This window comes from Aureobasidium pullulans (genome assembly GCF_000721785.1).
Source record: "Aureobasidium pullulans EXF-150 unplaced genomic scaffold scaffold_21, whole genome shotgun sequence".
NCBI classification, from domain to species: Eukaryota; Fungi; Ascomycota; class Dothideomycetes; order Dothideales; family Saccotheciaceae; genus Aureobasidium; species Aureobasidium pullulans.
In genome coordinates this window covers 194554-221223 of record NW_021941041.1, presented here as the reverse complement: position 1 = coordinate 221223, position 26670 = coordinate 194554, and the positions used below count along the sequence as shown (strand labels likewise).

General features: G+C 50.7%; 13 protein-coding genes across 13 annotated transcripts; 6 read left to right on the top strand and 7 right to left on the bottom strand.

The window, feature by feature from the left end:
* Positions 1-557: 557 nt before the first annotated feature.
* M438DRAFT_280332 (seven-hairpin glycosidase) lies at positions 558-3473 on the top strand (the record flags this gene model as incomplete). Its single annotated transcript, XM_029901156.1, has 3 exons — positions 558-642; positions 706-2225; positions 2295-3473. The coding sequence occupies 3 exons, from the start codon at positions 558-560 to the stop codon at positions 3471-3473; spliced, it is 2784 nt and encodes a 927-aa protein (XP_029757209.1).
* A 289-nt stretch (positions 3474-3762) lies between these two features.
* M438DRAFT_303253 (serum paraoxonase/arylesterase family protein) lies at positions 3763-5284 on the top strand. Its single transcript, XM_029902153.1, has 2 exons — positions 3763-4138; positions 4272-5284. Exons 1-2 carry the CDS (start codon positions 3812-3814, stop codon positions 5205-5207), a joined length of 1263 nt encoding a protein of 420 aa, XP_029757208.1. The 5' UTR covers positions 3763-3811; the 3' UTR covers positions 5208-5284.
* M438DRAFT_408305 (uncharacterized protein) lies at positions 5271-6588 on the bottom strand (the record flags this gene model as incomplete). Its single annotated transcript, XM_029909947.1, has 3 exons — positions 5271-5288; positions 5363-5387; positions 5540-6588. 3 exons carry the CDS (start codon positions 6586-6588, stop codon positions 5271-5273), a joined length of 1092 nt encoding a protein of 363 aa, XP_029757207.1.
* Positions 6589-7176: 588 nt separating this feature from the next.
* On the bottom strand, positions 7177-8235 carry M438DRAFT_338400 (uncharacterized protein; the record flags this gene model as incomplete). The annotated part of the gene is made up of 1 exon (XM_029904114.1): positions 7177-8235. One exon carries the CDS (start codon positions 8233-8235, stop codon positions 7177-7179), a length of 1059 nt encoding a protein of 352 aa, XP_029757206.1.
* Positions 8236-8922: 687 nt separating this feature from the next.
* On the bottom strand, positions 8923-9765 carry M438DRAFT_338399 (uncharacterized protein; the record flags this gene model as incomplete). The annotated part of the gene is made up of 1 exon (XM_029904113.1): positions 8923-9765. One exon carries the CDS (start codon positions 9763-9765, stop codon positions 8923-8925), a length of 843 nt encoding a protein of 280 aa, XP_029757205.1.
* A 576-nt stretch (positions 9766-10341) lies between these two features.
* On the bottom strand, positions 10342-12847 carry M438DRAFT_280529 (uncharacterized protein; the record flags this gene model as incomplete). Its single annotated transcript, XM_029901167.1, has 2 exons — positions 10342-12642; positions 12698-12847. The coding sequence occupies 2 exons, from the start codon at positions 12845-12847 to the stop codon at positions 10342-10344; spliced, it is 2451 nt and encodes an 816-aa protein (XP_029757204.1).
* A 211-nt stretch (positions 12848-13058) lies between these two features.
* M438DRAFT_348385 (uncharacterized protein) lies at positions 13059-14819 on the top strand. Its single transcript, XM_029906137.1, has one exon. The coding sequence runs from the start codon at positions 13153-13155 to the stop codon at positions 14539-14541; it is 1389 nt and encodes a 462-aa protein (XP_029757203.1). The 5' UTR covers positions 13059-13152; the 3' UTR covers positions 14542-14819.
* A 558-nt stretch (positions 14820-15377) lies between these two features.
* On the top strand, positions 15378-16717 carry M438DRAFT_385068 (uncharacterized protein). The gene is made up of 3 exons (XM_029908965.1): positions 15378-16227; positions 16271-16345; positions 16408-16717. Exons 1-3 carry the CDS (start codon positions 15411-15413, stop codon positions 16533-16535), a joined length of 1020 nt encoding a protein of 339 aa, XP_029757202.1. The 5' UTR covers positions 15378-15410; the 3' UTR covers positions 16536-16717.
* Positions 16718-16986: 269 nt separating this feature from the next.
* Positions 16987-18631, bottom strand: M438DRAFT_325187 (uncharacterized protein; the record flags this gene model as incomplete). Its single annotated transcript, XM_029903082.1, has 2 exons — positions 17538-18631; positions 16987-17485 (listed from the first exon to the last, which is right to left on the bottom strand). The coding sequence occupies exons 1-2, from the start codon at positions 18435-18437 to the stop codon at positions 16988-16990; spliced, it is 1398 nt and encodes a 465-aa protein (XP_029757201.1). The 5' UTR covers positions 18438-18631.
* Positions 18632-19311: 680 nt separating this feature from the next.
* M438DRAFT_303243 (nicotinate-nucleotide pyrophosphorylase) lies at positions 19312-20643 on the top strand. Its single transcript, XM_029902152.1, has 2 exons — positions 19312-19794; positions 19885-20643. Exons 1-2 carry the CDS (start codon positions 19421-19423, stop codon positions 20456-20458), a joined length of 948 nt encoding a protein of 315 aa, XP_029757200.1. The 5' UTR covers positions 19312-19420; the 3' UTR covers positions 20459-20643.
* Positions 20644-20680: 37 nt separating this feature from the next.
* On the bottom strand, positions 20681-23106 carry M438DRAFT_325181 (zincin; the record flags this gene model as incomplete). Its single annotated transcript, XM_029903081.1, has 1 exon — positions 20681-23106. The coding sequence occupies one exon, from the start codon at positions 23104-23106 to the stop codon at positions 20719-20721; it is 2388 nt and encodes a 795-aa protein (XP_029757199.1). The 3' UTR covers positions 20681-20718.
* A 197-nt stretch (positions 23107-23303) lies between these two features.
* M438DRAFT_368181 (uncharacterized protein) lies at positions 23304-24216 on the top strand (the record flags this gene model as incomplete). The annotated part of the gene is made up of 2 exons (XM_029908025.1): positions 23304-23330; positions 23389-24216. 2 exons carry the CDS (start codon positions 23304-23306, stop codon positions 24214-24216), a joined length of 855 nt encoding a protein of 284 aa, XP_029757198.1.
* A 303-nt stretch (positions 24217-24519) lies between these two features.
* M438DRAFT_303235 (CRAL/TRIO domain-containing protein) lies at positions 24520-26579 on the bottom strand (the record flags this gene model as incomplete). The annotated part of the gene is made up of 5 exons (XM_029902151.1): positions 26425-26579; positions 26208-26350; positions 26020-26161; positions 25526-25969; positions 24520-25461 (listed from the first exon to the last, which is right to left on the bottom strand). Coding segments are annotated over exons 1-5 (1710 nt in total), but the record flags the coding sequence as incomplete, so codon positions are not given.
* Positions 26580-26670: the final 91 nt, after the last annotated feature.

Here is a 26670-nt window from a genome sequence, read left to right as displayed (position 1 = left end):
CCGAGTCGCAGCATTTCGTACGTTCCAGCAAACCTATCAGTTTCACCAGGGTTTTACATCAACCATTTGGCCAAGGACACGAGCATTTAAGTTCAGTGATGGCAGGTATGCGAGTGCAGAGATACGGCATCCGTGATATGGAGATGTACGAGCTCAAGGAGAAGGAAGACACGCATGTTGGAGGTTCCTCTGGTTGTTCGTGTTGTAAAAGAATGGACTCCTCGGACCCCACATTCTCCCACCGCGTACTTGGAGTAGCAGGCACGAATACGCGCTTGGCGGACGCTCTCCTAGACCGGAAATAGCAGGCCAAGAGTCGCATCAGCTTAATTCCATCTACCTTTCTTGTCGCATCGTACCTTGCTGAGGCTTGCTCCTTCACATGTCTTGTGCTGGCTTCTTGCCACGTCCCTTTCTTCTATTCTCCCCACTTCCTTGATCGTCAGCGCTCCCTCTTGGTTGAGCGAGCCTGCGTAAACGACAGTATTCTTCCCCTCCTGTTTCGGAGATAAGTCACACGAGCGCTCGAATATCCTACGCACGCATAACCGGCCGGCATGATTCGGTATAGACGTTACAGGGCATTCATTGCCTTTACGGTCATTGCTATATTCGCGACATATTACTTTATAGGGCATGGGAGTATAGACCTTCCTTCTGCAATTGGCGCAGGATCGCTGAAGCAGGCTGGCCTCGATGCAGCAGCTGCTGCTGGTGAGAAGGCTCAAGCTGGTCTTGATGCGCTCAAACCCGAAGAGCCCACAAAAGAGGATATACTTGGGGTTCTACCACCACTACCGACCACAGAAGCAGCCCTTGCTACCACTCCCGTCGTTGCCGAAGCGCCGAAACCATCGACAGAGAAGGTAGCCGCTACATCCTCTGCAGCCGCTGCAACCCAGTCGCTCAGCCAAAGCACACCTCAAGATGCAGCTGCCCTCATACCCGTACACGAGCTGGACGATATGTCCGAGGTTGGCGAAGGCAGAGTTGAAATTCCTGCAATTCACCCAGGAGAGGTCAGCGCCCCAGCCATACACTGGTCGAAACAACCAGAGCACTTCCCTATCGCGACAACGATCCAACTTCCCACTGGCAGCCCCAAGGCCATCCCTCGCATCCAGCACAAGTTCAAAAAAGAGTCATCCGCCGACAAGGCCGACAGAGAGGAGAAACTCAAGGTCATTGAGAACGCTGTTTCGCATGCCTGGGAGGGATACAGATCAAGAGCTTGGATGAAGGATGAGGTCAGACCCGTGTCTGGAGGTTCTCGCGATCCTTTCTGTGGATGGGCCGCCACTTTGGTCGATGCATTGGATACTCTTTGGATCGTCGGCCTGAAGGACGAATTCGATGAGGCTGTTGAAGCAGTGGGTAAGATCGATTTCACCACTTCTCAGAGAAAAGACATTCCTCTTTTCGAGACGACAATCCGCTATCTTGGCGGTATGCTCTCGGCCTACGATTTGAGCGGTGGAAAACACAAGGTTCTGTTGGATAAGGCTGTCGAACTTGCCGAAGTCTTGATGGGTGCCTTTGACACACCCAACAGAATGCCCGTTACTTTCTACCGCTGGATGCCAACTTTTGCTTCCCAACCTCACCGTGCTGGAACCCACGTAGTCTTGGCCGAGATCGGCTCTCTTTCTGTCGAGTTTACACGCCTTGCTCAGCTCACAAAGGAGCCCAAGTATTACGATGCTATCGATCGCATTACTGACGCCTTCTTGGAATGGCAGAATGCTTCTGGCTCCAATGCAACTCTGATCCCTGGCTTGTTTCCCGTTCATATCGATGCTTCTGGTTGCGAGAAGCCCGCTCAGATCAAATCGCACTACTCTCATCCCGCTGGGAAGGGTGGCGATGTCGCAGTAGGTGATGGCAAGCCAGTGGTTCCACAGCGTCCTGTTACCCAGGGCCAAGGTACACGGACCGGTGCTTCCACAGAGAAAGACGGATCATCTCAGCCTGTCAACGCTGGTGGCTCGCGCATGGGCGCATCTGGTGCTGGAGTTAGCAAGATCATCGGCTGGGATGAGCCTTTGACTGAAGGTGATCTCGACAACAAGAAATCCAACACTGTCGCTCTAACCAAGGAGGGCACAAGCGATCCAGAGCTGAACAAGAAGATTGTTGGATGGAACAAGAACTTGAAAGAGGGCGATCTGGACAGCGCTCAAGCCAAGGCAGCTGCCCTTGCCCATTCAAAGGCCAACGACGACCTTGTCAAGCGTCAACTTGGTGATCTTGAGAACCAGAAGGAGAAGGCCGATGAGGCCGTCTTCCAGAAGGAGACTCAAGCAAAGATGCACACCTTGCAAAAGGAAGTCTGTATTCCTCGTGGACTTGCTTCTGGCAACTCGGGTGGTTCGGACACATTCACCATTGGCGGAATGGCTGACTCGCTCTATGAGTACTTCCCAAAACAATACCTCCTGCTGGGTGGTCTGGAAGGCAAGTATAAGACTCTTTACGAACAGTCCATCGATGCTGTAACCAAGCACCTTCTTTTCCGCCCCATGACTCCTCAGAACGCAGATATTCTCTTTGCGGGCGAGTACAATGCCCATACTCCCAGTAAAGAAGGTGCTGTGGAAGGCGCTCTCAAACCCGAAGGCGCCCATCTAACCTGCTTCGCCGGTGGCATGTACGCTATGGGAGCTAAGATCTTCGGCCGCGAAGATGACCTCGACCTAGGAGCCAAATTGACTGAAGGCTGTGTATGGGCCTACAACGCCACAAACACAGGCATCATGCCCGAACACTTCCTCGTCTCTGCCTGTAAAGATGAGAAGAACTGCAAATGGAATGAGACCAAGTACTGGGAAGAACTCGACCCTTACGCCGAGTCTCGCACTCAGGTCAACCTCGCCAATCCTCTAGGCACCAATCGTGGAGCGCCTCAGGTTGGCAAGCGCGATCTCGATGGCCCTGCTGCTACAATTGCACATGCTCCAGCACCTGCCGTGCCTAACAGTGTTCCTGAATTGGATATCTACCCAGACCAAGCAGAGTCCCATGAGTACGTCCCTCCCACCCCGCCTACTCATGAGGAATTTGTTCTCGCCCGAATCTCCGAAGAACGTCTTCCAACTGGAATGACCCGCCTCCTTTCCCGCAAATACATTCTCCGCCCCGAAGCCATCGAATCAGTCTTCTACATGTATCGCATCACCGGCGACCCCCACTGGCGCGAAGCAGGCTGGCAAATGTTCCAAGCTGTACACAAATACACCTATGCCACTTACGGAGCTTCCGCTATCGATGATGTTACGAAAAATGTACCGGGACAAGAGGACAGCGAAGAGAGTTTCTGGTTGGCGGAAACGCTGAAGTACTTTTATCTGCTGTTTAGTCAGGAGGATGTTGTTAGTTTAGATGAGTGGGTGCTCAATACTGAGGCACATCCATTCAGGAGGCCGGATGCTGAGGCTGCCGTTGCTGAGCCTGCGAGGGTTGGTACTACTGCTTAAGGTGTTTGTGTTATGTTTCATGTTTTCCTGTTCGTTGAAAGTCAGAATCTATCTATGTTTGGTAGATATATGAGGAGGAAAAGGAATGTCTCTTGGATAGTGACAACTGCTTTCCATTTTCAGATCCTTCTTTGTTCTCGACCATCTTACCTTGTCTAACTCATTTCTCTACGGTCAACGTTATGTTCTCCTAACTCCGAGACATCCGTGGAGCCCCGGATGAAGCCAAACTATAATCCCCACATCAAACAACCAAACCACAAACATCATCATCATCCCTATCCACCTCCTCCTTTGTTAATTGACCCTTCTTACCTTTTCAGCTCCTAACCCAAAAAATGCCAGGGCTTTTCACCTACGCATCAGTGGTTGCTTTGGCAGCCCTGTCCGCGTACGTCTACCCACCAGTTCGCCATGAACTCACTGTTGTCGGCATCGGTCGAGCTGTCCCTCAATCCACCATCCCTTCTTCTTCCTCTTCTGCAGATTATGTTAGGATAGAGGATACATATCATTGCGAAGATTTGCATCATTACACTCCTGCGAACTTGTTGTTTGCGGCTTGTGAAGATCGACCTACGAGGTTTGGCTGGTTTCCTCCGTTGCATAATATCGAACCACCGGTGGATGGGACGCAGGGGAGTTTCCATGTTATAGATCCTGAGGTATGATTCTTCGAGCACCCGCCCATCTCTTTCATTCATCCTTGTTTCTCTTTTACAAGGGACAAGAAGGAAAGGGAAGGATAAAGATAGAAGGAGAGAAAAGAAAAGGTGCCGACTGACACGTTTTTTGCAGACCAAGAAATCCATCCGCCTCTCTTTTGAAAACTTCGACAAAACTTTCGTCACTCACGGTATCGATGTCATCCCGGACCCGAAAGACAAAAAAGCCGTATACGTATTCGCCGTCAATCATCAACCCAACCCCGAATTCACCGCTTCTCTCCGCGAACATATTCAAAAATCCAATTCTAGGATCGAGATATTCAGATACAAGATTGGCTCGCCTACTATCAAGCATATCAGAACTGTGGCAGATGCAAGGATTGAAACTCCTAATGATATTTTTGCCGTCTCGCCGGAGGAGTTTTATGTTACTAACGATCATGCTTATAGAGAGGGGTTGATGAGGGAACTTGAGACGGTGGCACCGGTGGGGTGGTCGACTACATTGCACATCACCATCACCGATCTCTCCGCTTCCTCGCCCTCCTCTGGCATCATCATTAGTACTGCACTCACCGGTATAAAGTCAAACAATGGGTTAGGTCATGTACACGGCAGCGATGAAGTCACGGTCATCAGCGCGGAAAGAGGAATCCTATATCGCACTTTCCCCAACACCAACAAAACCCTCACCGTCGAGGAAACCATACACATGGACTCAACTCTAGACAACCCATCCTACTACACCGACCCCTGGGCCACCCCCTCTTCAAACACCAGCGGCTACGTTCTCGCCGGTCTGGCCCGTGGAATCGACCTCGCCGGCAACGCAAACAAACCCGATGCAAAAGATCCACCTTATGTATGGTTGGTCCGGAAAGGAAAAGATGGAGGCGACTGGGAGAAAAAGATCATCTTTGCAGACGATGGAAGTAAAGTGCGCACGGCGAGTGCTGCGGTGATTGTGGGTATTGACCCTAAGAAGGAAGGAGGAAGGAAAAGGGGTTGGTTGTTTGTCACTGGCTTCATGTCTGAGAATATGGTTGCTGTGAAGATCGATCTTTGAAGAAGAGAAGAATAAGATTTCAGTACAATTTCGAGGAAGCAAGGACAATCGGTTTTTTTTTTGTCAAGGATAGATCGGAGACTGTGGATGAAGTAGTAGGAGAATATAAGACAGAATGATTGCAAAGTTTGAGATGAGAGAAAAACACCACTCACCAGGATCGAGAGTATGAAAGAGATGCTAAAGACCCCATCCGAACAGTACTAATATAGGAATAAATAAAACACCAAATAAAAACAGAGATGAGCAGGAAGTAACGACACACACCTTAAGGACTCGCCATACCACCCAAAAACAACAACATCATCGGATACCCGTTTTCGCAAACTCACAACCCCAACAACAACAAGCCCTCCTCACCAGCAATCCCCCTCGGCGCCATCGTATAAACAATCCTACACCACTTCCTCCCTCCCTCCCCATCCCCCTCCCTCACAACAACCCTCCCTTCCTCCCCATCAATCTCCTCAACAACTCTTCCGCTAACCCTCCTCATCCACTCCTTCTCATCCTGCAATCCAAACCCCGCCAACTTTTCCAAATACGCCTCAACACCCCCTTCCCCCATCCCTCTTTGATAAATCTCAAAAAGATCTCTTCGTTTGTTTTCCAGTACGTCCATGAAAAATTGCATTCCTTTTTTCGCATCTGTTGTTTGCAGGGAGTTGTGGATCGTGATCTCGTATCTCAATACCGTTGTTTGTAGATATGACCAGAGGAAGTGTTTATATTTTTTTCCACTCAGCCAATTTCCTTGACCGGTGGGGAGATTGATGTACACGCCATCTTTCGGTGGCGATAATGTGATGTGGATTTCTTCTAGCTTGTCAGCCACGAGATGCAGACATGATATCGCAGGCCACATCTGTCTAGCAAACGCTCTATCGTCAAACCATTGCCGTCGTCTCTTCAAATCTTCATAATACGGATCCACCACCATCTCCAGATACTTCAATGCAGGCAATTTTGTAGGAATCAACTCAAGAAGCACCTGCATGCTTTTTTGAAAAACTTCGCCTTGGAGCTGTAGAATGCGGATATGTTTCGCCGCATGTGTCGGCAAAGAATCAAACACTTTATCCAAGAAATTGTGATAGTGTTCTCTACCGCCGTAGTCGTACATGGGTCGCCAGAGCGCTAGTGGGGTGGATGCGTATAGGATTGGTAAAGCTTCTGAATGGATGGTTCGGCAGGTCAAGAGGATGGCGTTGTGGTTGCCATCGGATCCGAAAGCGACGCCCGGGTTGTGGTGTTTTTCTTCGAAGAACTGGCCAGATTGGGGAGTTCCGACGGTGTCTGGGTTCCAATGTGGTGTTTTTCGGTGCATGTGAATATCGTAGGTGCAAGGGCCGGTGTTGGTTGGGATGTGTGCGTAGATCATGTCACGTAGTTCGCGAGGGAGGTCTAAGAATGAGACGCCTGTTTGTTGTCGCTTGATAGATGTTTCCATTTTTTTGCTGAGATAGTGATACTGAGCAAGTTCATGTGATTTTCGATGCTATGGAATCCACGCGGACGTGAGTAGTTATATTGTGATGATTCTCTTATCCGATACGAGATGCATGCGAAGGATTCTGGTTGCCTGATCGGGCAGCTCCATCCCCCACTTGTCGCCATCAGCAATTCTTCCGAGCTCATTTGCAAATCCCCTGCCTCTTCTCTTTTCTGCAGAATCTTGTTGACTTTCTGCAATAGCAAATTTTTGAAGATTCATGGTTCTCCGCTGTAGACAATCATCGTCACGCTTGCTTGTCCTCCATGTCGATAACCATTCTTGCAGTTCATCAGCAAAATGCTTCCTGTCTTGCCCCAAGCATCACGATCTCCTCAACCTCAGCTCGCATCTCCTGTCTCTCATCTGCCCTCAGCACAAGTTTCTGCCCGGGATCGAACAGCAGACCATCGCCGCGCTCGTATACACGTCGAGTCCGCTACGATTGCTACAGCTGACAATGCTTCGTGACTGAACTCAGGTTTGCGGTTGGTCGAAGTACTTAGGGAGAAAGTCGCGGAGAAGAGGCATCTTGAGGCCAGATCCCTTGGCCTTGGAAATGGATGTGGCCTCAAGCCAGATGCCGACTGCTTCGTTGAAAGCGTCCATCTCATCTTTGTACGCCAATCTTGAAGAAGATCGTTGTGGTACCCATCTCACCGTGATCGGTACACGATTGAGAGACTGTACGAAATCTACGAAGAATTCGAGTAGCGACACTGGCTGAAGGCCACGAAGCCAGCACTCATCGAGTTCGAGGTGCCCAATCGTGATCTCATGTTCGTTTATGATCCTTGACAGGCAGCTTGGTTTGTCAAGCTCAAGCTTCGAGTTTTGTGGATCAAAGGACCTCACGTTGAGGGCCGCTAGGTGAGCGCCTTTAGGTTGACCCATGTTCGTCAAGAATGCCAGGAAGCCTCTGTAAAAGGGGTCATCACCATTGAAGCGACATTTCATGCTTATCCTCATGTGCGCCAAAGATATTGATAGGGATTCTTCCCTGATAGTGCGGCATGTTTGATGTATGTTAGAGTGTATGTGTTTGTTCGGAAGGGTGAAGGCAGTGTAAGCAGTCACAGTAGTTATCTGCTGAGCATGTACAGACTTGCAAAATGTGTGTATAGAGCCATTGGAGCATAGGTAACATGGTAGGCGGACTCCACGCAGTGATGTATCCCTGAAATTTGCGCGGACTGCCCAGCAACTCCCATCTTGAACAGGCTTGAAGAGAAAGCCATAGATCATGTTGCGGATCTCAGGCGGCAGCGACAAGAAACCGAGTCTTGACTGAGGTGCCTTGATCGTTTCCAGGACTGATGCACTGGCGATGGCAGATGCTCCTTCAGTCGGAGATGTCATCTCGCTTTGATCTGTATCTGCTGACGGAGATATGTGGCAGTGGTCTTGAGATGGAGAGACTGATGTGTGGTCTTGATTGTCACTGGAAGAGGACGACATGTGAGGATCGGGGTGGTTCGAAGAGTGCGATATGAGGACGTCATTGGCGGACGATGGAGATGACGGCGAAGATGCCATGATGGCGAGGCTGGCGTGGTACAGCAACAAAAACGCGAGGTTGAGGTGGAATTGTGGTGAAGTTGAGAGCCGAGAGAGAAAACAGAAGAGCAAAAGCTGCAGTGAAGAGTTAACGGCGTTGAGACGGCAATTTGCGGTGAACAAAAGTGATGTCGAGGGCAGGTGCGAGAGTGCGATTATGTGAAGAAAGCCAGGCAGTCACGTCTCAGCAATTCCATGAAAATGAACTTGAGAAAATGCGGCAGAATCAGACTCTCAGCGTCCCTGCAAAGCTTCAATATCACCCATCAAAAGGCAAGATGATTTTGATAATCGAGCGCATGTCCACTGAGAGCGATATTACCTACATGCTCTCTTTGGACGACCAGACTAGAACAAAAAACATCGTGCATTTTGACGGCTGGTTTGGCAACTCTGGAGGGAGGCCGAGAGCTCGCATTGTACCCGGCCCCTGTATTCATTCAGGGAGGAGCTTCTTCATACGCTCTCACTGGACCTTGACTCGGCGCGGAAAACATTGTGCATTTTTACATGTCCATAAAATTCATGCATGGGAGGAAGAGAGCAGTGTATCTTGGTAGCTAAACGATCTAGTAGCTATAAGCTATTGCGTGGTAACAAGCGACATGTATAGACCTTGCTGTGCTGCATGGTATGTATCTAGGCTCGGGCTAGTGCGATTGAGAGCTAGATGTGCTTACGGATGTCGTGTGACTCCTCGAGCCAACTAGGCAGGTCATCCTTGCTCTTGTTGAGCTGACGGCTAGCGGTCAATCTCAACGTAGCATTGACTCGCTCGTGCTCGTACGCCATCTTGCCACGCGAAGTCGTTCTGCAGTCCAGCGCGGCTCGCTTTGCATCACTCATGACAGCCACAGGCTCCTTGCGGGGCATCAAGTAACATCTGCGGAAAATCTCGTGGATCATACCCTGGGCCTTTGCCTGACTGTTATGCGGGCTGGGACAGACGGTACCGGAAAGCATGGCCGGCTCGTATTGGTTCAGGACGAACACAAGAATATGGATTGCGTCCATGATGATCTCTCTTTCCGATGCGGTAATGGTCATTTCGAAGTGGATGTTGAGATGGATGTGGGCGACATTGCACGGAAACTGAGGCAGTGACTTGAGTATGTTATGCACGTCGTCGTGACCAGTGATGAGAAATGAGAGCCTCAGGTTGAAGTATAGCAGGGGCATCGCCTCTTTATAGGTGAGTTTCGAGACGCTTAGGACGGCTGGATAGATGCGTCCACCAGTTCTTGCCATAAGGGTGCGACCGGGATGGTGTTGAAGACAGGAAAGGTTTTCGGACCAGCATACGTAGTGCTCGACAGCTACAGTGCAATAAAGACAGGGTTTTGGTGTCCCACAGAGAGGTGGAACTCCTCGGGTATTGACGGTGGGACGGGGCCTATGGGCGATGGCACGAAGCGAACCGTCTCTGGGAGCGACCAGGAGGTATTCATAGATGAGGATGCGGATTTCGGGAGGAAGGCTTAGGAATGAAGTGGTTGAGGAGGTAGCCATAAGCGTGGCTGAGAAGTCGAGAGGATGTTCAGAGGATGTCGAGAAAACACAGGATGAACAAATCGGGAAGAAATTTCTCGTCGCTACGAAACTCGAGCAGTCGTGGTGATGAGGGCACGAAAGTAAGTAAGTTTGAGATAGTTCAGTGTTGAGCGAGGGAAGTGCCGAGCATGGAAGACTCCACGTGTGTATGCCGAGACACGACACGCCCAGGCAGCAAAGGACGTCCTTAGGCAATCACATGGCAAAGTTGATTGGAAAACCTAGGCAACATTCGGTAGGTTCGAATAGGACGAGTCTTCTCGGACACCTCTACCGGTCTTGAGAGTTTTCTGCCAATCGACCAGTTGCTTAAGAGACTTCATTGCTAGTAGGCCTGTTCGAATTCCTACGCATAAGCCATGCTCCTATTAAACGCAGGGTAGTCGTGCCTCGTGCCAGGTGTAGGTCCAATTCAAACATTGACGATGCACTTGTGGTCATGCCTAACGAAAGATGCACTCACGCAGGGATGTAGCAATTAACCGACGCAGAACAGTCCTTTAGCAGTCAGCTTTGTGCAACGGGCACGCCTACTTAACTGCTAAGTTCCACTCGTCTCTGGAGGACCTCGCGCGCGTCGCTCTCGGCCAAGATTTCTAGACCCATCTCTTCCAGCACATCCCGAGCTGCCTCGTTATCGATGAACACTCTTCTTTCGACTTCGAAAAGTCCCCATTTCTTTTTTCCAACAGTCTCGCTGGAACCCTCAGCATCGACTTCGACGGGAATTTCTCCTCTGACCGGAAGATCGAGCAACGTCAATCCATTGTCAAGACGCAACATGGCATTTCGGCCAGCATCGGCACCGAGATAACGGTCGAACACACTGCAGATTCCTCTGAAGTCAGACACAAACTGGGATGCGCCAGCAGTCGAGAAAGAGTGTCGAAGCAGCACGCTATCCCATAGAGTGATCTGGAGACTGTGGCCCACAACGCGAACGATCCGACGCAATGCAGCCTTGCTCAGAGCGCGAGACAAGAAAGAAAGATAGGTGTCCAGGAGGGTGAGAGGAGCGTCCAGCTCGGCAGTCAGACTGGACTCACTGCCACTACCTGCGGCTGAGAGAGAAGCCCAGGGATTGATGCGAGCGTATGGTCTCAAAACGTCGCGAACGTGGTAGATCAGAGTGTCACAAATGACCTCCTCGCTGCGGATACGCAGGCTACGGTAATTGCCCGCGGTCTCTTCGAAGATGGCTCCCTCAAGCTCTTGAGTTTCCTGGCTGTCGTTGGAAATTGAGGCATTGGTCTTTGCCGCAATCTCAGCCATGTTGAGATCACCCTTGATGTTGACCTTAGAGGAGGCCCTGTACTGCAGCTCTTCCCAAAGCTCCAGAAAGAAGACGTCATCACTCCAATCGCGCATGGCCTTTTCCAAATATTCTGCAGAACCATACACGCGGCAGAGGTGGTCCATACCTTTGGCACCTGCAAGTTCGGCTTGCTCTTCTCGAGTGACACCATGAACAGCACGAGCGACAGCTGTAGTCTGTGTCAGGAAAGCCTGAAGACTGTTGTTAAGACGATAGCGGAACTGGTTGAAGATTTCGACCTGTATCTCAATCAAGAATCGGATCTTCTGACTGAATGACGACAATGACCTGTAACGCTCGGTAACAGTTTCAAGCAAATCATTGACGCGAACAGCCGCCTTGGTTGGCTTGGTACTATCTGCAGATACCGAGTCGTAATCAAGCTCGCCAGTCGAGCGATCAGAGATGATGCTCTCGTAGCGTGCCAGAGCAAAGTCACGCTCCACAGCCAGCCATTTCGAGAAGTAGGATTGCTTCTCCAGGATGAAATGAGCCAGGCCGCGCCATACTGTAGCAGGAGACAAGGGTGTGTAGTTCCATTCTTCTTGAATAGTCGTGTCAAAGGACATGACTTCATGCATCAGGTTACTGAGCAGCTGTGGCTGATCAGAGACTTGAGGCAGTATTGAGAGAAGTTTTCGCTGCAACATGGGAATCAAGGCAGTGATGAGAGCTGATATCGCATCGATATAGGCAGGAATCATGGCAAGATCAGAGCCTCGGAAGTTAGCCAGGAGCAACGGTTGCAGATTTGTCTGGAAGAAGCCGCAGTAGCTGTTAACCAGATCAAGAACATGGTTCAGGAAGTACTCGGGCTTGTCCAGGCGGTTGGTTGGACGATCGCCAGAGAAGTGATAGTTGAAACGGAGCTCAAGCGATCGGACCATAACTTCGAGAGGGAGCAAGACAGCAGGTTCGTCCTTGGACGTCTTCGAACTGTTTGCAGTATCGGCAGCCACTAGCTCAGCCTTCTGAAGGTCGATGAGCTTCTCGATGTGTGTATTCCATTCTTGCTGCAAGCCTGGAGGTACCGAGATACCCTGCTTTGGCCAGCCCATCTTGTTCAAGGTCTTTCCAAAGTCGGCGGCGAAAGCCTGTTCAATCTGTGTACGAAGAGTATAGGCAGTCCTCATGACATGGACAATGAGATGCGGTGCAGCTCCCTCCGCTGCTTCAGACAAGGGTTGCAGACCAGCAGCAAGAGCCGACAAGCGCTTGTATGCAGTCAGGACAGCTTCATCCGACTTGCCCAGTTGTTCGTTGCATTCAAGACGCAAAGTTTCGACCTCCTGCAACATTTCGGTATAGCCTGAAGCCAAGTCGAGCTTCCTCAGACGTTCCATACTAGTCTCAAACTTTTGCAAGGCTTCGTCACTGGTCTCTGACTGGGTGACGACCTGAAGACGACGGTCAAGATCATCCTGGTCTCGCTGGAAAGCCGAAGCCTTCTCTTTGATAGATGTCGCATGCTTGTCGGAGGCTTGCTGTGCAACGTTGTGGTCGTTTCGAGCATCATGAAGCTATCCGGATGGTCAGAAGATGGCACGAACAAGAACGACTTGTGCTCTCACGTACCTGCTGCTTAAGCAGGTCTTGTTGTGCCTTGACACTGTCCAGCAACGAATCTAGCGTGTCCAAGTCGGCGAAAGACTGCAGCTTGTCATCCAGAAAGTCGACAAGCCGGACATCGTTGTCCTGATTCCGATGGTAGTCATCAAGCGCCATTTTGTCAAACTGTCGTTTGTTATTGGCAAGCTGTTCATCGACATGGACCTTCAACTTACTTCCGATGACGCGCGAAGCCACGCGAGAGTCGCTCGACACGACTCGCTCCCGAACGGCTGGCTCTCTAGCATGACTCGATACCGAACATTGATGAGCACCGCCTCATGTTGGCATCCTTCGCGCGTTTGCTGCCTACCCACGACCATGCATATCAGATATATAAAATAAGACATCCTGTAGGTCAAGGTTAGGTATCCCCGTCTGTTTCCTTGTGAATCTCATAATAATTCATCCAATCTTGCAACATGGCCACTCCGCCCAACTTCTTTGTCGAGCCCCCATACATCCTCTCTATACCAACTCTAGTCGACGTCGAGCATTGTATCGTCGGATTAGCTCTTCGCTTTGTATTGCTCGGTCGAATCAATGCCGCTCGCGACTTCCTCGACCTTTACTACTCTCGCCCGGTACTCCAGAATCTCGAAGCTACAGGCCCTCGCGCCTTGACTCCTTACTGGCATGCAACAGAATACCCAACCAATTTACCTGCTTTCATGAAGACAGATGACTACTTCGAAGACTACATGGACTCAAAAACGCAGGAAGGTATACAGTGGCCAGTCTACGTGCCACAAGAGAAGCGTACTGAAGATGAAGCCGGCATCGATGCAATCCTATCACCCGAGCACAGTCGTCCAGGTTACTACACGACACTAGCTCCCAGATCGGCTTTGGAGATTGCCATAGACTTGGCTGAAAAGCGTGGCAATGATCCTATCAACGATGAAAAGGTGCAAGAAATTTTGGGTGTCATTGTCAAGCGCTTCTCTCCTCATTACACTTGGCGAGACCTCAACTTGATCGACTCTCCGCGTTGCGCCCCGTTGTTCATGTCTGGAGCTTTGGCAAGAGCGTTCAATGCGACCGATCAACAGCTTGACTCTCATGCGAAAAAACTACGGGAAGCATCTCAGCAGCGCTACTGGCAGGGCTTCTCTCCAAGCCTTCCAGATACCATACCTGAGCTTCTTCAAGAATGTAGTATTGCTTCGGTAGACAAATCTGACGATCATTGGGTCGAGATGGATGAAGAGAAACCCATGTCACTCTACAAGCCACCAGCCAACGAAGAAGACATCTCAAATTTGGAGAAAAGACTCGACACGATCCTCCCTGAAGACTTTAAGGCCTTCTTGCGGGTCAGTAATGGCTTTGGAGGTATCTGGAATGGCTACTTCCCTGGCCCCCCTCTTCATTCCACAGAAAAGATTGACTGGATCAACCCTGGCGAGTATGAGCTCACGTTCGATCAGTTGACTCTGCCTTACGAGGTCATGACCCACAAGAATATCGAAACTGGCAAAGAAGACTTTATTGGATCTCCTGTCTTCGAGGGAGTGATTGAGATCGCAAGCTACGACATTGACAGTGTGTGGCTCATCCCTCCTCCATTGATGCAAAAGATGCGCGACCATTACAAAAAGCTATATGATATGGCTGATGATCACGGGAAACGAACCATCGAGCGCTCAGTCGACGACTTTGCTGGTAGCTGGGAGCAGTGGGAAAAGCTGGAGTGGGGATGCGTATATTGGGCGGCTGGTGGGAGTGCGCAGCTGGATAGCTTCAAGAGTTTCAAAGCTTGGTTGGCAGATTCGGCTTATTGTGCAAAGACTCGTGGAGGAGATATCTAAGGAAGGAGCCTGACGGGTGGTGGAGCGTGCTTCTTTTCCCAGCTGGCGTGATTGTTTGGCGGTACTGTTTCGAAGTCGAACGGAAATCTAATGCGCACATTGGACTCCCCAGACACAAGCTCTGTGTTGGTAATGTATTCACTATACCCGAGCATCTGGTTTCTTCTGGCAGTGTAACTATTCAGGCAAAACACACCATTGTGGTCAATTGTAGGTCGATACAGTGAAGACTTCGCGCAAGTCGTGGGCAAAGTTCAACAAGACTACATATTAACAAGAGTTCCAGACTCAACATCACTTCTGTAAGCCCACACGGTAGTCTGGCCCAAGTGAGACCGCCGATCCTCTGTACAGGAGTAAATTACCGCCATTTACCGTGATTGTATACGCCGGGAGTAGTAGACATCGGAGTCTATCACTTTTGCTTCGCGGAGGATGGTGAGTTCGACTCTGGGCTTGATTTCTTTCTTTTTGCTCGTCGTGCAATGTCTTCCTATCTTTGATCGCGGGCCCATTCACAGTCGTCTCTTGCCAAACTATCGCGATTGGGATGGTTGCCCAAGCACGAGACCTAGGTGAACGAGAATGAGACCTCTCGAATCGTTGCGTATTATCTTTTCGAACCTCCTGGAAGTCGGACGCAGAGTTTCAAGACATCTGGTCGTGCAAGAAGCTTCCGGAAGCCATAATATTGTCCCTTGGTTGTATCTTTGTCTATTCATTCACACCCGAATAATCAATGTCTCATTGATCTCACTACTTTACATCTTCCCTTCGTTTTTTGGCTGTAAGAGTACATCCCCCCACGACCTAACAGACGCATTTCTCTTTCCTTTCCTGGATCTTTCGTTCATTGGAAATACGCAATCATGACCGACAATACGCACTCCATGTCAACCAGGAGAAGTCTCAAGACAGACCGTGCCAGTATCATCAATCCGACGGCATTCACAAGTCACAAAGCAACCATCAATCCACCAGCGACTACCACAGCTACCCCTAAGGCAACCGCCAACTCAACACCAAAAACACCACCTATTTCCAAACCATCTACCAGAAAACCCAAAGCCGTCGCCAGAAATACTGTCAAACCCACCACTCGTTCCAGTGCCGGCGGAAAAGCAGCTGTCAAACATTTCGTTTCAGATGAAGCACCAGATGTAGACATGCAAGATGAGGACACTCTTCCATCTACTACACCAGTAACCTCCACATCGAAAGCCACAGCAAAGAAACTCGCCACCAAAACCCCCATACCAGAGGAAATACCAAACTCATCACCAGAGGTAAAAATGCAAGACTCAGCCACCTCACCACCCATAACATCACCATTCTTCAAACCGAAATCTGCTATGAAGACACCCGCTATCAAGCAATGCTCCCCAGCGTTGACTCCAAATACACAAGTTCAAGATGTAGGTACCTCAGCGACTAGCCGACCAAAAGCGATACTCGAGAAACCAAACAACAACCCGCACGACTACCTCAAGCCCAAAGCCTCAAAGAGGAGAACCGTTTCCTTTGGCGGTGCGACCTCGGAAGCCGCCACGCAGACTGAAAGTGCAGATGTACCTGTTGTGCAAAGAGTGCATGATGCATATCCTGATCTCCCTGCTGTTGTGCCCAGAGATGGAGATGGTGTTCGTAAGCTTACCCTTCCCCTGCTAAACCAAGTACAGCGCCAGCGTAAGTGTATAGAACAGCCACACTAACACACCCACAACACCAGCATCCCACTATTTCTCCCACATAAACGGAACACTTGCACTTCATCAACAGGCAAAGAAATGGACACCTACGTTAAGTAAGTCTTGCATTTTCTCTGCTTTCTTGCAGTGAGAGGTGTAAATGCTAAATGGAGAGTAGATGTCAAGATGACGACGAATGAGTTTAGCGATGCTGTCGTCAGAGCCAAAGATGCGAGAAAATGTACCGGTGGCGATGAGTGTGGTGATCATTGTCCTTTGTTTGGAGCTGAAGGTCATGGTGATTGAAGCTCTTGATGGAAAATCAAGAACATTTTAAGATAAACACTGCATTTTGATAGATGGAGGGGCTTTTGCTGTCTGGGAAGGAATAGCTAACTAGACAAGAGAGCAGGTGTTTTGTCCAAAGGATTGCAGATTATTTTGTTGGTCGTCGCTTGGGCTGTCTTGGGCACACTGGCTGTGGAGAGTATAGTGCAAAGCCATTTTCTAACAAGTCGAAGCGTGTGCATTGGACTCCTGTTGCTTTTCTGCTTGCTCTATTAATTTCGATTTTGGAGGGAGATATTTGCAAAAGTATAACTGCTGGTATACTTTATCGCAAGGAAAGAAGTGCTCAGTAATTCGAAATAACAATTTTGAAAATTCGCATCTGATTACAATGAGATAAAAAACAAACGTGAAAATTAAGTATTCGTAAGCGACGTGAAAATAAAACTACACACTAACTCGAATTTTTCTCAAGTAGAGTTCGAATTGTCCGCGCAAGAGAAAGCAGACCCAATCTGCCCGGAAGCGTATGCCTCCTTGATCTGCACCACTACACCATAAGTGCCTCCAATCATGACAAAGATACCCAATGGGATGAACAAAGCATGCATCCAGAATGAGAACTGTTTGATGGCACTTCCCTTGCGATAATGCATGTGGTCGTGGATCCAGAGCCATGCTGGCAAGGAGATGGCCAGGGGTGCGAAGCAAATGCTGCCGGCGAGAGAGAGCAAGTAGTCAAAGATTGGTACTGCTTCGGCGAGCACAAAGGAAACTGCAGCGAGACCGAACGTGCAGGAGAGCCATGTACCCCAGTGGACCATGGTGTTGGATTGGAGGTGGGGTGATTCGCGAAGGACGCGTACGAAGATGTATTTTGCCGCGACGTGGAGGTAAAGACAGGCGCTGACGACCAGACTAGGCAAAGCGATACCATAGCAGACCATCTTGATGGTTTGACCAGCACTCTATGAGATGAATTAGCACTTGCAAAGGAGGTTCTGAGATTATCAAACTTACGCCCAGAGAGGGACTAGCGACCCACTTTCCACACCAGCGGTAGACAACAAGACTGAAGCTGAGGTATGCAGCAGTCACGATGGCCATGCAGATGAACAAAGCCTTGCGGTAGTCTCTTGGGTTCTTCATCTCGGAAATGACAGGAAGCATAGCACTAGTACCAGCGCCTGACACAAAGATGGTGCAAGATGCGACCATGCCTGCTGCGAAACTTGGGTAGGCAATGGCGTAGAAGCCGAATTCGTAATCGCCGGTTTGAGGAGCAGCTGCTGGACGATCGCGGGTGGTAACGGCGATGACCAAGATGAAGACGGCGATGAAGATGGATGCAAATCCTATCCATGTCAACCACCCGATCTGGTGGAACTTGCGAACCGATGCTGCGAGAGCCACAAAGACTGTAGCCAGGACGGCCCACCAAACTGAGCAAGCCGCATGGTGTGACAAGGCGTTGATGCCGATTGATACTCCGACAATACCAGATCCAGTAAGGATGACATAGGCGATGATGAAGAGTGCACCAGTCACCTCCTTCATGATAGGTCCTCCAACAACTCCAGCCATGTCGGCGATACTGTGGCATCTCGGGTGGTTGTTCCGGAAGTCTCCTTGGAGGACTGCAGTGTATGTGTTGAGGGCTTGCCAGCCGATGACACTGAGTGCTCCTCCAACAGCACCTAGCGAGTACATTGCTGCCGGAATAGACAGGACACCAAGAGCGAAGATTGTCTTTAAAAAGATGACGGTAGCCATTGGCCACCCAACAGTCCGGAAGTTGACTCCATCCTTGGTTTGCTTGAAGACTTCGAAGTCTTCGGTAACCCCTTCGAGCTTTTCCGGGTCCTCTGGTTGTGTTCCTATCTGTAGGTTCTTCTCCTGGTATGACGGGTCGGTAGACATATTGGCTGCCTTCTAGAATATGGACAAGATGCTGAGAGATGGATGTCAGGAAGAGCAGTCATATTCATACTTAGGCACTAGATGTTGCAATACTAGTCATGAGTTACCCCAACAGTTGATCGTAGTCAGGAGCTATCTTAGTGCGCCACGTGAGGTGATAAGCAGGGACTCAAACCTTCCATAGAACCGTTTCATCACCATGGACCAGGGTTGCATATCAGTGATGGACATTATCGCGTGTGATTGGAGAGTTTGTCCATGTTTCTTGTTTCTATGCATGTTCGGAGTCAGGTCAGGTTGGAGACATCAGATAAGGGTCAAGATAGGCGAGTTGGGGTCGATGCTTCGGCGGGGAGATGACGATCGTTGGGGTCGCCGAGACAAGCGACATATGCCACTTTATGTGATAAGATGTGTCGTTCCCCAGGGGTCCTTAAAACCTGATGGGACATTTTGAAGCGATGCAAAGAGGATTTGACTTGGCATATCAAGACACTTCAAGACCCGTAACTTGGGCAGTCTTTTGATCACCTTTCATTAAGTCGGAGGACGGCAGACAGAAACCAGACTTGCCGAATGGTTCCAAGCGACGATTGGACCTTCCTTCTTTTTATGCACTCATTTAGCCTGATGAGGGGACAATTATCAAAGTCAGGGCACTTTGGGTTGACATTGAATAACGAATCTTGGACCAAGCAACCATCTCGCATCCAATGTTCAAGATCACGCTCTAAGCGATATTCTCATGCTCGTAAAGACTCGAGGTCTGCTTTGGCTTTTAGAGTTCAGGGCGATGTCGGAGTGCATCACAGCCGGCACGGGCGCAATCGGGAAGAAACAACCCCGCGCATCCCCGCCTGTCTCCAGAAGACAGCTCTGGACTTTGTCATAGATTCTGTTGACGTGCTTGACTTGTGACAATCGACAAGAAGCACTTAGTCTCCGTACCACGTTACACACCACCACTACACACTTCCGCAAACATGCCAATCACATCCGGCGCACCTGCCCATGGCAACCCAGCACACTTGCTTCCTCCATCCTGGACCAGTGTTATCAGCGCCTGGCTCGCCGAAGACACACCTTCCTTCGACTATGGTGGTTTCGTCGTAGGCGCCGCACCAGCAACTGCTCGCCTCCTCGCCAAATCCCCTGGTATCCTCGCCGGTGTCCCTTTCGTGGACGAGATCTTCAAGCAATTGGACTGTAAAGTGGAGTGGCTGGTCAAGGAAGGCGAACTCGTGGGTCAGAATGGCAAACAACATGTAGCCACCGTAACAGGACCCACAAGAAATCTCCTGCTGGGCGAAAGAGTAGCTTTGAATGTCATCGCCAGATGTTCAGGAATCGCTACAAAGTATGTCCTTCCTCTCCTCCAAACCACCCATCTTCCTTCTCCAGATTATCCTCTTCAAAGCAACATCACTGACGCACAGGAATCGAACAGATCAGACTCACTCCTCCAACTCCTCCGCAAAGCCGGCTACAAAAACACCCTCGCCGGCACCAGAAAAACCACCCCTGGCTTCCGCCTCGTCGAAAAATACGGCATGCTCGTCGGCGGCTGCGACCCCCACCGTCAAGACCTCTCGACCATGACAATGTTAAAAGACAACCACATCTGGGCCTGCGACAACAACATCTCCACCGCCGTCCTCGCCGCAAAATCCGCAGGCGGTTTCGCCATAAAAGTGGAGGTGGAATGTCAGAGCTTGAATGAAGCGAATCAAGCTATCGAGGCAGGGGCTGATGTGGTCATGCTTGATAATTTTACACCGGGGGATATGAAGGAGGCGGCGAGGAAGATTAAAGAGAAATATGGGGGTGGGGTTAGGGGGCCGCTTGTGGAGGTTAGTGGTGGCTTGACTGAGGAGAATGTTAGGGATTATGTTAGTGATGATGTGGATGTTATTTCGTCGAGTAGTATTCATCAGGGCACCAAGCATGTGGATTTCTCGTTGAAGATTGTGCCCAAGGGGGCGGAGGTTGAGGATGGCAAGGGCGAGAGTGTTGCTACTTGATTGGTTTGAGAAGCAGCATTGGATATTGATGTTCATGCACAGAATACAAAGAGAAAGATTCAGGATACAACAGGCAACTGACAACTGAAGCGACCTAAGAGCATTTTAAACAAGCATGAGAACATACCGTGTCACAATGAATACAAAAGAGCGAGAGTGGTGATACATACATTCCAAACCGAGAGCATTTATACAATGATAATGATATATACAAACCCCCTCCACTACCTCCGCCATCTTCTCCCAACATCTCCACCCATCTAATCCTTAACACCCCACTGCCCAACCATCCCCATAGCCTCCTCACCCCCCTCCGCCAACTTCCCACTCTCATCCCTCAACACCCCAGCCACACAATTCCACCCATCCCTGCCTCCTCCATGCCTGAGCACTTCATCCCTAAACCTCTCTCCAGCACTCGGATCCACAGCTCCCAATTCACTCCTCTTAAACACATCTTTCCATATCTTACCAGCAATAGCGCGATCAAAGAGATATGAATAATAAGTAGCGCCATAGCCAAACAGATGGCCGAAAAAGCCTTGCCAGGACGTTCCAGCGGGCTCGGGGAGAGAGGAATATTTACCCCACACATCTTGATACGTACGTGTAGAGTCAAAGCCTGGGGATAGAGGTAAATTGCTGTGGTACGTTTGATCCAACATGGCGAGTAAAATCTGCGCTTCCGTTTCCGAGCCCTGGGAATACGTATCCAGGTTTACTCTTTCGGCAACTCTGGACGTGTCTAGTGGTTTGTCGGTTTCCCAATGACGGGCGTAGAGATCCAACACTTCGGGCGCGGAAGCGAAATGCTCCATCAGCACTGATGGCAATTCTGCAAAATCGGTGGCGCAGCGTGTTCCAGAGACGTTTTGAAGCGCGGTGCGGCCGCAGATGGAGTGCAGTGCATGACCCATTTCATGGAACAGCGTTTGCACTTCTCTGAAAGTGAGCAGGGCTGGTCTTTTTGTGGCGTTACCTGCTGGGATGGCGAAATCGCAGATTAGTGCTATGGTGGGTAACTGATACAACTCGTCGTTATCGCGGCGAGATTTATTCGCGGCTAGACCATCGGTGGCTGCTTCTTGTGCGGATTCAAAGAGAACACCGGTGGCGTTGCGTAGAGCTTCTGCTTCTTCCAATTCATCGGGGAGGATTCGGCGACTGCAGCGGAGGGTGAAATGAGCAGGGTTGGGAGACTTTCCGGCTCGCTCGAAGAGATCGCAGTAGATTACTGCTACATGGCCTTCGCGGTCGTCTATAACGTCTAAACGGCGAACATCGTTGTTCCAAGTCTCTCCAGGTGCAGCTTCCTTGGGAACAAGACGGATACCATAGAGACGGTGAAAGAGGCGTGATAACCCTTGCATGACTGTGCCCAGAGAGAAGTATGCGGAAAGCACATCAGGGGTGCGCGTTTTAGATCGCATCGATTGGAGGAGTTGGTGTTGGTAGTAGTCTCTATCCCAGGCATTCAAGTTGTCAGGAAAGTTTCCAATGCGAGCATCACATTTCTTCATCTCGAGCAACTCCTGCATCTCACTCTGTACTCTTGGTGCATTGTCGGCGGCCAGCGCGTCTAGGAATTTGACTACTGCTTCCGGGCTCTTTGCCATTTTGTCGGAAAGGGCCATGTGAGCAAAAGAATCGTGACCGGACAGACGTGCAAGTTCAGCACGGCGATGCAGCAAGTGTTCCAGACGCTCGATGTTTGCTTTGGCTGATGTGCGGTTGGCCATGTAGATCTCTCGCCTTGTGTCTGCATCTTCTACTGTGCGTAGAGCTAGAGAAGCGGGCATGCCGATGGTGGGTAATGAGACACTTCCCCAACGAGTCAATTGGCGTACTACCAAAGGATCCATTCCCTTCAACTTGCTGCTCGGAAGCTTAAGTAGTGGTGTTTGCGGAACCATCTGATCCACGAATTCAGGACCGATTTCAGCAATCTCATTAGAAAGCTCGACAAATGCCTGACGATCGGTATCCGAGAGGTCAATGGCTGACTTTGCAAAGTCTCTCGCAAGAATGTTGGCGACAGTCAGTTCCTCCTCGCTCCATGATGCGGTAACCTCAGGAAGAGCAAGAGCAGCTTTCAATTGATCGTTCAATCCAGTAGTTGTGTTCAAGACATTCATGTACTCGAACATCTGAGCATACGCATGAGCAGCAGCAGCTTGTATGTTGCGATCCGGATGGGTCGAGCGAACAAAGTCGCATAAGTCTATTACGCGACATAGTAAATCACTCAAACGGTCCAAATCTTTTGCAATGCTCTTGTACTGTTCCGTAGTATTATAGGCCAAGACTTTCGTGACTATGCGCTTGCATTTTGCTAGGGTGATGGAAGCAAAGTGTTCGAAGCCTTCGGGTCTCGTGAGGTAGCGGTTCTGGAAGAGTCCCACTGATTGTCGGGATGGATGTGTCTGCCTGGCTGAGAAGTCCTTCCAGAAGGGCTGTGAGTCGAAGATCTGGCGTAGAGTGGCATCCTGGTGCGACGTCTGAGGATCTCGGTGCGACGCAAGCGGCGGCGGGGCGGAAGTGGATGAAGATGTGGTCGCGGAAGTAGCGGCGGTAGCTAGACGGCGACGATGTTCATGTCGGATGCATCTGGCGCATGTCCAAGGCCTTATCGGCGGGGGCTTGAGCATTATTTAGTGGTTATATAGACATTTATGTACATGTCTTGAATGATGTCGAATCTTTGATGCGGGTGTGACGAGACCGGGGAGTTTCGCTCCGAGCAATTCAAGGTTGGCGGTTGCCAGCCGGCGCAGCTCGTCAAGTTCCAAAGCCCTCAATCAACTCTCTAGTCACGCTCGTCTAAACCCGCCGTCGACTCCTCATAATGGCATTCCAGCCTCTCCTACGGCATGTGAGTGAAGCCTGATGGTACTTGCCCTCCAATTGACTTCCGCTGACATGTCATGCAGAGCGCCGCGCCTGTGGCAGCCCTGACTGCGGCTTTCGCTCTTCAGAGAACCGCCTACGCCGAGGAGCTCCAACACGTACGACCACCCTTCAATACCTCACCTACACAAGCCAATCTTTCTCACACCATGCTGCAGCACACGCGCAAACCCATCTACGACTCTCCGGCCTCAGCCGCTCCCTCCCCCGCCGCCATCCACGACACCACCATCCACCCGGAGCCCGTCACACCCCCAGTTCGCGATGAACAAAAGCAATCGACAAAGGTAACCGCCGAGACCGTCGCCGCCCGCGTCCTCGGCCAACCCGCCTCGCCAACACCCACTGTCCGCCTGGCCGAACAAATCAAGCGCGCCCGCGTCTTCCTCCACGCCCAAGCCGTCAAAGCCGAAGATAACGTCGACAAAGGCCTCACCAAAGCACTCAACCTCGAGCACTCCTTCATCTCCACATTGCAATCCCTCGCCCCTCCCAGAGAAAGCGGCGAACGTCTTCTCCCCGGCTCCGTCTACGTTCTCGTCGCAGCCATGGCCGGCAGCATCGTTGCCAGAAACCGCAACATCCTGCTCCGTGGTATCGTGCCCGTTGCCGCTGGAGTTGGAACTTCTTATGCTGTTCTCCCCATCACCACCCGCAATGTTGGAGATTTGATCTGGAAGTACGAGGAAAAGTACCCTGTCGTCCGCGATAACCACATTCGTGTCCGTGATGGTGTTTCTCACTTCATCGAGACTGGAAAGGCACACTCGCAGATGGGTTACTATCAAGCTGTCGATAAGGTCCAGGGCGTGCGTGAAGCCGTCGAGGAGTGGGTCAGAAAGGGCAAATAAATTATTCGAATTGTCGACTTTATCTCCTGTTGTTTCCTGATAGACCATTTTTCTAACGCCCTTTCTTTTGTGTATCCTGTTCTGTTCGCTAGCAATGTCTGATAAAAAGTCTGTATATTAAGATGTTCGCAAAGTACACCACTTTTTCTCGAATCGGTCGTTTTTGTTGTTTGGTAATTGATGCCATTTGAATATGCTGATGGATTTCAGCCTAGAAGTGCTCCTATTTGAGTAATGCTCCGCCCTGCATGGCCTGGCCTATCCAAGCCCTGGCCTCTAATCCACGGCCTTTGCAGCAGCAACACTCTCATATTTACTTCTCAAATACTCCTCGACATTTCTGTCTCCAGTAGCATCGACCCTCGGATCCTCAACCTTCTTCGGCACCTCCTCCTCCGCCTTGTCTTCTCTTACCCCATTTCCATACCCCACCGCTGCCAACGCGCTCGCTCCTACACCAGCAGCAGTGCTGTAAGCACTACCAGCGACCTGTTTAGCTTGTTCCACATACGTGGGCTGTGCAATCTCAGGCTCGGGCATGGGATGTTCTTTAGGCGCCTGACCGATCGTGTTAGGTTCGTTTACGCCGTACGTGTCGCCGAAAGTGCCCTCGCGCTTGTCGGGGGTGCCGTCGGCGAGGGTGCCGTGGGCGTGCGTGTGGGATTGCGCTATGTAGCTCGTACCTGAAGTGCCTGTGCGGTTTGTGCTGGGCTGGTTTGAAGAGGTCTGTGTGGACTCGGTCTGGTGGACCTCGCGGACGGGAAGGGTGGAAGTGTTGCCGGCGCTGGGGGTGGATGACTCGGTGTAGGGGGTTTCTTGGATGACTTGGCCTGGGGGTGGGCTGGGTGGGTGGGTGTGCTCGCCGCTGGTTGTGCGGTAGAGGTCGGCGTCTTGACGGGCTTGTTGGCTTGCGGCTGGTGCGGCGGGTGTGGGTTGTGCTGAAGACTTTACGATGGCGACATTGCGGTCGCGAGGTTTGCCGTTTTCTGTGCCTACTGCTCTTGCGATCTTGTCGCCGGTCTCTGTGGTAACCCATCTGATGGGGCCGGTAGGAATGGTGTCCATGCCGTTCAACTTGTGCGGTGCTGTCCACTGGAGGACGTTGTGCAGATCCGGGTCAATGTTGGGTAGCTCACCGAACTTGTACTTTAGTTTTCCACCGTATTGCTCGGGAATGTTTTCGGGGTCGATGTATTTTGAGAGTGTCGGGTACATGTCCTGCTTGGAAAGGATGAAGATCTTGGACTGCTCGTGTGTTAGTCCTGAACGTACTGCAGTAAGACAAGGCTTGTGGTAGGACAAAACATACAACAGTGATGGGGTCGAACCACTTCTTGACCCAACTCCACACAGTGGGGAAGAATGAAGGAGCACCAATGATGAATATTCTGTCGAGAGTCTCGGGGTAGTGGGCGGTGGCCAATTGACTGGCATCTTGCATGTGGTTCTTCAGGTTCCAGAACTGTCTCAATCCAACGTTTGAGATGTCAACAATGTTGCTCGATTGTGATACAGGTGTTTCCGGGAAAGGACGGCCAGGCATCTCGGAGCAGAGAGGGAGAACAAAGTTGGTCAAGTTTTCGTATAGAGCAAACAGACGGAGCATCTTGGCGGGAATCTTTGACTGTACGGATTGGTTCTTTGACGAAGTTGAAGCCTCATAGGCGGAAACGGCCTTGCTGTTCAGGTGTGCCACTTCGAAGATGTAGACGGGAATACCGCGGCGGTCTTGTCGTCCAGTCCATTGAGGGTACTGGAAGGGTGTCAGTACGGGAAGAGAGCTGCCAATGCATGGCCACTGACCAGAACACGAGTCTGCTCATACTCGCTGACGTCGATTGTGTCGTAGAGCTTCTCCAGCTGGTTCTCCTTGCGCCAGTCCTCGGTGTCCTTGAATTGGCCAAATGCCTCGTTGGGAACAAACTTGCGAGCACGTAGGTACCGCCTGCCAGGGTTAGCAGGAGTCTTTGTGGAATGCCATGCTTGCTCACAGCATTGTTTCGTCGTCATGGCTGGGGGTGCCATTCGGGCCGCCTGTGGGGTTATAGTAGCCCTTCTGCAGACATAGCTCCTTGAAAGCCTCCAGTGCCTTCTCTTGTCCGGGGTTCAAGTGTCCTACGTGGGTCGCCGGGTACTACATTGCAGTTGTCAGCTTTGGGTATTCCATGAATCGGCCCTCGGCGGCTGTGCCTGCCTGCTTCTGCTTACTTGGTACGACTCCATGCGCTGCAAATCCGCTCCAGACATGATGATCTTGATATTGCGACTTCACTTGTGATAGACTAGAGATATGATAGGTCCTTAGGGAAGCGAGACAGGGTGCAAAGGAACAGTCTCCTCTTGCAACTTGCACTTCTGCAACTAATTCAAAGTCATCGTTTACTCTGGGCGCCCGTCATACTTTCGGCCTGCTCGGAACGCTAAGGGTCCAGCATGCCTTTGTTCCGACCTCGA